We start from the raw sequence: 10,964 nt of genomic DNA on the forward strand, positions 1-10,964 counted from the left end.
AAGTTTGCTAACGACACATCCGATATTTGCATCTCTCTAAGGGTTTCCACATTTATTTTTGAGATATCCTTGGTGTAATTTTTTTCTTCAATGATGACCTCTGACTCATCATTTGTTGTCGCTATAGATTCTGAATCTTCAGTGTCCTTATTTGCGTCACTGTCATTGGCCTGTGAGTTGAGCTCACTCTCCCTGACATTATGGTTTTCTGCCACTTCAGAATTTCCCTTGGTCTCCATGGTTACTTTCTGAGAGGCCTCTGCGTCCTCTTTATCCTGTTGACGTTTTTGTCCTCTGGTAACCACGTTGATGGTTTTCCGTTCCATAATGTCCATACCCAATAATGCCTCCGCGGCCAGGTCAGGTACCAACCCAACTTGGGCATGTCCCTTGTAGAATGGCGTTTCCATGTCTACTACAGCCAATTTTGCAGAAAATGGCTGACCGATTGCTGTATAGAGAGTCTGACGTTGTCCCTCTAATACATATCTAGGGTCGACTAAATCTTCCCTAATCAATGTCATAACTGCACCAGTGTCTTTCACAAAACTGATGTCCTTTCCGTTTACTTCACCTGGCAGGTGAACAAGGCCGTCAGAATGACTGTTGACTAACAAGTTGATTATGTTGTTCTTGTTGGCCTTTGGACATTTCTTTGCAATATGGCCCATTTTGTTACAATTATAACACCTGACATTCTTCATTGGCTCATCAGAAAAGTTCTTTTTCGATTCCGTCTTTGATGTTTCTACGGAAGCTTGACTAACCTGTGTTTTGGTTTTTGTTGTGCTCCTCTCCGGAAAAATATAATCCTCTGCTGCATCCACAACAGTTCCAGATCCTTTGTTCCTGCGGATCCATTGTGCCTGTGACACTGGAAGAGCACTGAGGAAAAATTCCTCTTCTATTTTCCCAAGAACATCTTCACTGTCATCAATGAAACGTATGACATATTGTTTCACTCTTGCCATAAGTCCACGATATGTCTCTTTTTGGTGTTTTTGGACATCCAATAGCATTTTGAAGTACTGATATGGCTTTTTTCCATACCTTTCTATCAAAGCTTTTGACAGATCTTCATATGATTTGTGGGCTTGAGCTGAAACTTCACGAGCCTCTCCTGTTAGTAGACTTCTTAATTGAAGCATTTTCATTTCCAGAGTCCAGCCAGCTTGTGATGATAATGCTTCAAACTCAGCGAGATAGGATATAATGTCCTCGCCTGAAGCATGATCGTAAGGCTGTAGTTTCACTCTACATGGCACAGCACTTGCATTGTTTTTGTTTTCCAGCTTCAATTTCTCAACTTCAAGTTCCATCATTTTAAGCTTTAGCTCAGCGTCCTTCCTTTCTTTTTCAGCTTCCATCCTTTCTTTTTCAAGTTTAAGTTCAGCTTCCCTTCTTTCCTTTTCAGCTTCCCTTTCAGAACGTAAGTTTCTTTCTTCAGCCTCACGCTGAAGTTTTTCACGTTCTAACTGAATCTTCTCCTTTTCTACTTCTGCTTGGAGCTCTAATTTTCTGATTTCTACTTTTGACTGAGCAGCCGATAACTTCTGGGCTGCGTCGGCAGTCTCTCCGTCTCCTGTGCCTGTCGGCATTTTCAGTCTCTTTCAAGTTTGTTATGTAACGGAGTCCCACACTTGATAGAGAATCTTTCACCGCTGCCACCAGTTGTTACCCTCAGCCTCCGGATACAATAGAGAAATAACAATTAACTCTTGTCTTCGGTTCTAAACTGTATTAAGACTGGAAGGTACGAGTAGACGTGTGCCTAGCTCGGAGGTTTACATTGGACTGACTAAAACATGCATGATACAGACAATTTACAGATACAATCAAACAGATGAAAGTAATAATTATCAGAGATGAAGATAAGAGTGAAGGAATTCTAAAGTCTGTTTAAACTCTTGAAACTCCAGCAGGGGTCATTAATTGACCTTATCTGGCACACTACAACATTAACTGGTCATCGGCTGGTCACTACGCCTAGTGTCCTGACAGTATGAAATTTATATGACACGGTACTGGCTAACATCAGACACCCTAAAATTGTACGATGAGCCGGAACACTAATTAAACTCGCCACTCACTTGGTGTCATTATTTCACTCTTAACACCTCCCCCCTTAAGATAAATTTCACGGGTTAATGTTGTCTGGAACACATAATCCACAGAGTGACTTTATAATAATCAATCTATCACTACAACTGTTCGTGTCCAAGTTCATGTCCTTAGTCTCTGCACTGAGATTTAATCCTGTTGGAATTTGCTATTTCACTACTGCCTACACTATTAAATTATTTTACTGCACAGAATATTAACAGAAACAAGTTACAAAATTATTTTAAAAGTTTCATTCTTCTCTTTGCCTTTACTCGATGCGCGATAGCCCATCAGCGTTTGCATTGTTTGAGCCTTTTCGATAGTTAATGTCAAAACAATAGGGCTGTAATGCTAAGGCCCATCGCATCAGTCTCTGGTTTTTCAGTTTGGTTTTTTCCAGCCAAACTAATGGGTTGTGATCAGTCTCAACCGTGAACTGAACACCATTCAGATAATATCCAAATGTCTCAATACTCCACACAATGGCTAAACATTCCTTCTCTACTGTCGAATAGTTAATTTCACGTGGGAGTAGTTTTCGACTCGTGTACGCGACTGGGTGCTCATCACCGTCAACTTTTTGGCTCAGAACTCCACCTATAGCTGTGTTACTCGCGTCTGTTTGTAGATAGAAATGCTTTTCAAAGTCAGGGTTGATTAATACTGGAGCTTGTGTCATTGCATCCTTCAGAGCCCTGAACGCGTTCACTCTATTTTCGGTCCATACAACTTTTGTAGGTTCTTTTGATTTTAACATATCGGTCAATGGTTCCGCGATTCGTGCATAGTCTTTCACAAATTTACGATAATATCCCGTCATTCCGAGGAATGATCTTACTCCCTTTTTGGACTGAGGGAGTGGAAAATCAGTCATGACTTTTATTTTCCGGTCATCAGGCTTGACAGATCCATGGCCAACAACATGACCAAGGCAATACAGCTCCTCCTCTCCAAGAATACATTTGGAGGGTTTCACGGTTAAGCCATCTTCTCTCAGACGCTGTAGAACGTTGCGTAACTGAGTCTTGTGATCTTCCCATGTCTCGGTGAAAACCACAATGTCATCAAAATAGGCAACTACATTTGACAGTCCTCTCAGCATTTTGTCCATCATTCGAGCGAAAGTAGCTGGCGCTGTTTTCATTCCGAATGGCATTACATGGAATTTGAATTGGCCGAATTCCGTTACAAAAGCTGATTTTTCCTGTGACTCCTCTGCCAAAGGAATTTGCCAGTAGCCCTTGGCTAAGTCCATGGTGCTTAAATACTTGGCTTTTCCCAGTTTTTCGAAGATTTCGTCTATGCGTGGTATCGGATATCCGTCAAATTCAGTAATATCGTTCAATTTGCGATAGTCCACACACAGTCTAATCGATTTGTCAGGCTTCTCGACGAGAACTACCGGTGCTGAATATGGGCTTGACGATGGAGATATTTGACCCTTCTCCAACATTTCGTCGATTATCCTCTTCACCTCTCCACGTTTTGACTGAGGAATTCGGTACGGCTGTTGCCTTATGGGCTTTTTATTCGTTGTCTTGATAGTATGTGTAACCAGAGTAGTTTTACCTGGTTCTGAGTTAATGACATCCAGAAAGTCCTCACAAAGCCTCCGTAGTTCCTTCCGCTGTGTTTTGTTGAGGTTAGCGCCAAGTTTCACGTCTGTGATTTCGTCCACATTGTCACCAACATCCTCGGCTGGATTAACGTCTGGCTGTCTCTGTACAAACCCTATCTGAGGTACAGATCTGTTGTACTTGCGGAGTAGATTAACGTGATAAATCACTCTCCCTCGGCGACCTCCTACGCTAATCTCGTAGTTGACGTCGGTAACCTTACGTATGACCCGATATGGCCCCTTCCACTGAGCAACCATTTTGGAGCTGTCTGAGGGTAGAAGTAATAATACTTCATCGCCTGGTCGGAATTCCCTGTTGGTCGCATTTTGGTCATACCATTGTTTGATCTTTTGGCGTTTGATAACAAGTGTTTCACGCACTGTGTCCCTTATTTCTGACAGGCGCTCACGCATGTTAACAACATGGTCTACAACAGTTCTTTGAATTTCATCCTCACCTGTCATAGCCTTCTCTAAAATCTGGATTGGACCACGAACTGGCCAACCATAGAGCATCTCGAATGGCGAGAACCCTGTTTCCTCGTGAGGCACTTCACGGTACGCAAAAAGCGCATAGGGTAATAAAGTGTCCCATTCCTCTTTATTACTTGTTGACAACTTTTTCAAGATGGCCTTCAGTGTAGCATTGAATCTTTCCACCTTTCCGTTGGCTTGTGGATGGTATGGAGATGTGGTGATCCCTCTGATACCCGTGATTTCATACAGGTTGTTCAATAGCACCGATGTAAAATTTGAACCTTGATCCGTAAGAATCACCTGTGGAAATCCAACACGTGAAAACATTTCAATCAGGGTATCAGCTACAGTTGCAGCATCCACATTCCTGAGCGCAAAGGCCTCTGGGTATCGCGTCGCGTCATCCATCACTGTGAGGATAAATCTATTTCCTCTCTTTGACTTCGACAATGGCCCTACTACATCCATTGAGATCTTGAAAAAGGGCTCACCCACTATCGGCGGTTGCACTAATGGCGCTTTTTCGTCACAACGCCTCTTAGCCACTTTCTGGCAAACATCACAAGTCCTACAATATTGTGTAACATCCTTGAAAACACCTGGCCAGTAGAATGATGTGAGAATACGTTCCTTTGTTTTCTCGACTCCCAGGTGGCCTGCGAGTGCTCTCTTGTGAGCTAGCTCGATTACTTGATTCCTGAGATCTACAGGTAATATCACCTGAACACCAGATCTCACACCATCTGTTGCCTTCCATTTCCGTTTAAGAACACCGTTTTCCCAAAATATTGCATTGGAATCAGAATCAACTTCCTCTGAAGAATCTGCTGCCTTTCGCCTTAAGTTTGCTAACGACACATCCGATATTTGCATCTCTCTAAGGGTTTCCACATTTATTTTTGAGATATCCTTGGTGTAATTTTTTTCTTCAATGATGACCTCTGACTCATCATTTGTTGTCGCTATAGATTCTGAATCTTCAGTGTCCTTATTTGCGTCACTGTCATTGGCCTGTGAGTTGAGCTCACTCTCCCTGACATTATGGTTTTCTGCCACTTCAGAATTTCCCTTGGTCTCCATGGTTACTTTCTGAGAGGCCTCTGCGTCCTCTTTATCCTGTTGACGTTTTTGTCCTCTGGTAACCACGTTGATGGTTTTCCGTTCCATAATGTCCATACCCAATAATGCCTCCGCGGCCAGGTCAGGTACCAACCCAACTTGGGCATGTCCCTTGTAGAATGGCGTTTCCATGTCTACTACAGCCAATTTTGCAGAAAATGGCTGACCGATTGCTGTATAGAGAGTCTGACGTTGTCCCTCTAATACATATCTAGGGTCGACTAAATCTTCCCTAATCAATGTCATAACTGCACCAGTGTCTTTCACAAAACTGATGTCCTTTCCGTTTACTTCACCTGGCAGGTGAACAAGGCCGTCAGAATGACTGTTGACTAACAAGTTGATTATGTTGTTCTTGTTGGCCTTTGGACATTTCTTTGCAATATGGCCCATTTTGTTACAATTATAACACCTGACATTCTTCATTGGCTCATCAGAAAAGTTCTTTTTCGATTCCGTCTTTGATGTTTCTACGGAAGCTTGACTAACCTGTGTTTTGGTTTTTGTTGTGCTCCTCTCCGGAAAAATATAATCCTCTGCTGCATCCACAACAGTTCCAGATCCTTTGTTCCTGCGGATCCATTGTGCCTGTGACACTGGAAGAGCACTGAGGAAAAATTCCTCTTCTATTTTCCCAAGAACATCTTCACTGTCATCAATGAAACGTATGACATATTGTTTCACTCTTGCCATAAGTCCACGATATGTCTCTTTTTGGTGTTTTTGGACATCCAATAGCATTTTGAAGTACTGATATGGCTTTTTTCCATACCTTTCTATCAAAGCTTTTGACAGATCTTCATATGATTTGTGGGCTTGAGCTGAAACTTCACGAGCCTCTCCTGTTAGTAGACTTCTTAATTGAAGCATTTTCATTTCCAGAGTCCAGCCAGCTTGTGATGATAATGCTTCAAACTCAGCGAGATAGGATATAATGTCCTCGCCTGAAGCATGATCGTAAGGCTGTAGTTTCACTCTACATGGCACAGCACTTGCATTGTTTTTGTTTTCCAGCTTCAATTTCTCAACTTCAAGTTCCATCATTTTAAGCTTTAGCTCAGCGTCCTTCCTTTCTTTTTCAGCTTCCATCCTTTCTTTTTCAAGTTTAAGTTCAGCTTCCCTTCTTTCCTTTTCAGCTTCCCTTTCAGAACGTAAGTTTCTTTCTTCAGCCTCACACTGAAGTTTTTCACGTTCTAACTGAATCTTCTCCTTTTCTACTTCTGCTTGGAGCTCTAATTTTCTGATTTCTACTTTTGACTGAGCAGCCGATAACTTCTGGGCTGCGTCGGCAGTCTCTCCGTCTCCTGTGCCTGTCGGCATTTTCAGTCTCTTTCAAGTTTGTTATGTAACGGAGTCCCACACTTGATAGAGAATCTTTCACCGCTGCCACCAGTTGTTACCCTCAGCCTCCGGATACAATAGAGAAATAACAATTAACTCTTGTCTTCGGTTCTAAACTGTATTAAGACTGGAAGGTACGAGTAGACGTGTGCCTAGCTCGGAGGTTTACATTGGACTGACTAAAACATGCATGATACAGACAATTTACAGATACAATCAAACAGATGAAAGTAATAATTATCAGAGATGAAGATAAGAGTGAAGGAATTCTAAAGTCTGTTTAAACTCTTGAAACTCCAGCAGGGGTCATTAATTGACCTTATCTGGCACACTACAACATTAACTGGTCATCGGCTGGTCACTACGCCTAGTGTCCTGACAGTATGAAATTTATATGACACGGTACTGGCTAACATCAGACACCCTAAAATTGTACGATGAGCCGGAACACTAATTAAACTCGCCACTCACTTGGTGTCATTATTTCACTCCTAACACTGACAAGATATCAAATGACTTGTCTTTGTCTAAGGTTTATTGTAAATATTTGTGAAACAAGCAATGAATACTTAATCAATATTTTTAAACATCTTGAGTGAAATCTTTCCTTCAATAATTAGCTGTTCTCTACATATTGACACCAATGGCATACAAGCTATATTCATTTCAGTAATAATTACCATAATTTTAGTATGAAAATACAATATCTGCAACCATAAAGAACCCATCTTTGTAGCCCAAAAACAAAAGCTTAAAAAAATCCCTCCTTCCCTCTCTACAGTCCTGCAAGCCTTGACAACAGAAACATAGAGTGACCTCCCTTCCTCTTTTATATTTCTATCTCTCTATAAAGTTATGGTAAGTATAACATCATGAAAATTAATTTCACTTTGAAAAAAAAAATCAAATTAAAGTCTATTGAAATACGGTGAATGTTGACCCTACTGTTTTTTAGAAAAATATATCAAACAGCGCAGGATAAACACAAGCAAATAATGTTATCTTCTTTGTAGCCAGTGTACCGTAACAAGAATTACTCAGGTGTAAAAGAAAATGGGACAGCAACTATAAACTACTTTATATAAATAGCAATCATTACTTAAATGATATTATTATCATCAAAATCATTCCAAGCTTTCACTTATCATAAACACTCATGTGAGTTCATGCACCTACTAAAAGCATCAAAATATGTGAATATGAATTGAGCTTGAAGTATAAAGATATACCGGTATGTATTTCTTTTTAAACTAGTGTTAAAAGCATCCAATAACCTGTTCAGCTGTTCTTGAATTGTAGCAATTTTAAGGAAAGGGTTGATGGACAATGTGCCAAGGCATAAGGTCACTGGTCCTTGGAAATATGTAAGAGCATCTCTGGGTATATAAGGCCTACGTCAAACCCGATTATTATTTCAATGTCAGCACAACGTGACTAATAGGTACATTGCATGAGAAGTTTTAGTCACTTCCATTTTTTTCCCTTGGAGGGACTGAATAAATATATAAATAAATAAATGTTTAACATGTATCTATTACAAACAGTAACAATATCACTTAATATAACATAGATACACATTTATTCAAGTTATGATTTACACTCACTGACCCCTGCATTTTGGAGGAAAAAGCACAAAACATATCAACAAATGAATAACTACGACAAACCCCACCTTGTTTTTCCAGATTACAAACATATACTCTTGTGTAATATTTCCTTCAGTAACACTTGTCAAACTACCAGACAATCTACAATGGGTTGCCACTTCGCATGGGTTTTACTAGTCAAGCATTTACACAACCAAGATTGAGAAAACATAAACAAACAGTAATCATATGTTATACAGCATTTTTCAAGCGTTTCAGTGACATAGTAAAAATTAGTTGTGTCCAGAGTTTGGTGCAAATTAATGCACGTCTTTCGGGATATAAGCGACAGACTGCATGAAATTTCCTTTCTTTTCAGTATTCCTACATCTTTTAAATATATTTTTGAGAAGAATTGATCATCTTCAGGCAACATCAAAGTCCTTATGTGAATGCACTCTTTTTGGGGTCATGTGTATGTATTATCATTAATGTATAGGTGAAGTTCACTTCAGGCGGTCAATGTTGAAATGAAAACTGGTTTAACAGTTTGGAAGCCTTTTATACCCTTGGATTTCTGTACTTGTTTCCAAGCAAGGCTTGGACTAAAATGTAAACCACTTCCTTAGATACGCTGGCCATAAAATATTGTTATCATAGGGGACATCTCCAAAGCATTTAGTAAATATAAACCATTTTTTATCTCAAAATGAATTCTTTTCAAGTTACATTGTACCCAAGTAAATGGCAGAATAATTACCATTACCATGGTGATGGCAATATGGAAACTCATTACTTTGTTGCTTTTCTACGTAGCAATACAAGAAGATGTATAAATGGACTAATAATTTAAGTAGAGAAAAGATAATGTTAGAGTTTGTAGTAATATGTGACAGCTGTACGTAGGCTTAACGTCCCCAAGCAGATGCTGAATAATATAGCAGGCTTATATTGCTGGAAGGTTTCACTGCAATATCCCAGGAAAACCCTCCCAGGAGCTGATCATAGCAACAATTGACCATTTTCAGCAATTCTTAGTCAAGGTCAAAATTAAGGTGGGCCTATCCTGCATCAGATCAGTGAAAAAAAGAACAAGAGGCCCAATGGGTCATGAGAAGTCATTTGAATATTTTAACAAATTTGACCCCTGTGACCTTGAATAAAAGTCAAGGTTATTTTTGCAAACTAAATCGGGAATTAGCCCTTGGAACATACATCCAAATATCATGAATCTAGGCCTTTTAGTACAAGAAAAGAAGTCATTTAAATGTTAAAACAAAATTGACATCTGTGAACTTGAGGTCAAGGTTATTTCTTTTTGTAATTTTGGTCCGGCTTCATCCTAGGAACATACCAGCCAAATATCCTTCTTAAAGGCCTTTTATTTCAAGAGAAGAAATCATTTTAATATCTTAATTGACCCCCTATTACCTTGAAAAAAGTCAAGGTCATTCATTTTCAAAAAACTTTGTATATTTTGTATCAGTGATGTATATTTTGTATCAGTGATGTATATTTTGTAACAGTGATGTATATTTTGTATCAGTGATGTATATTTTGTAACTTGTAACAGTGATGTATATTTTGTAACAGTGATGTATATTTTGTAACTTGTAACAGTGATGTATATTTTGTGTCAGTGATGTATATTTTGTAACAGTAATGTATATTTTGTGTCAGTGATGTATATTATGTAACAGTGATGTATATCTTGTGTCAGTGATGTATATTTTGTAACAGTGATGTATATTTTGCAACAGTGATGTATATTATGTATCAGTGATGTATATTTTGTAACAGTGATGTATATCTTGTGTCAGTGATGTATATTTTGTATCAGTGATGTATATTTTGTATCAGTGATGTATATTTTGTATCAGTGATGTATATTATGTATCAGTGATGTATATTATGTATCAGTGATGTATATTTTGTAACAGTGATGTATATCTTGTGTCAGTGATGTATATTTTGTGTCAGTGATGTATATTTTGTAACAGTGATGTATATTATGTATCAGTGAAGTATATTATGTAACAGTGATGTATATTATGTATCAGTGATGTATATTTTGTATCAGTGATGTATATTTTGTAACAGTGATGTATATCTTGTGTCAGTGATGTATATTTTGTGTCAGTGATGTATATTTTGTAACAGTGATGTATATCTTGTGTCAGTGATGTATATTTTGTATCAGTGATGTATATTTTGTGTCAGTGATGTATATTATGTAACAGTGATGTATATTATGTAAATTATGTATCAGTGATGTATATTTTGTATCAGTGATGTATATTTTGTATCAGTGATGTATATTATGTATCAGTGATGTATATTATGTATCAGTGAAGTATATTATGTATCAGTGATGTATATTATGTATAGTGATGTTATTATGTAACAGTGATGTATATTATGTATCAGTGAAGTATATTATGTATCAGTGATGTATATTATGTAACAGTGATGTATATTATGTATCAGTGAAGTATATTATGTAACAGTGATGTATATTATGTAACAGTGATGTATATTATGTATCAGTGATGTATATTATGTATATTATGTATATTATGTATATGTAACAGTGATGTATATTATGTATATTACAGTGATGTATTATTATGTATCAGTGATGTATATTATGTAACAGTGATGTATACTATTTATCAGTGAAGTATATTATGTATCAGTGATGTATATTATGTAACAGTGAT

At 38.2% G+C, this 10,964-nt stretch overlaps 1 protein-coding gene across 1 annotated transcript; it reads right to left on the reverse strand.

The window, feature by feature from the left end:
• Positions 1-2,371: 2,371 nt before the first annotated feature.
• On the reverse strand, positions 2,372-6,637 carry LOC132554744 (uncharacterized). The gene has a single exon (XM_060219053.1). It carries the CDS (start codon positions 6,635-6,637, stop codon positions 2,372-2,374), a length of 4,266 nt encoding a protein of 1,421 aa, XP_060075036.1.
• Between the last annotated feature and the right edge of the window lie 4,327 nt (positions 6,638-10,964).

Source organism: Ylistrum balloti, unplaced genomic scaffold, assembly GCF_031769215.1.
Source record: "Ylistrum balloti isolate Yb309-2 unplaced genomic scaffold, AGI_CSIRO_Ybal_v1 Utg370438, whole genome shotgun sequence".
NCBI lineage: Eukaryota > Metazoa > Mollusca > Bivalvia > Pectinida > Pectinidae > Ylistrum > Ylistrum balloti.

What these genes read in the sequence shown, in the direction of transcription:
- LOC132554744 (XM_060219053.1), bottom strand. Translation starts at nt 6,637, where the DNA reads ATGCCGACAGGCACAGGAGACGGAGAGACTGCCGACGCAGCCCAGAAG.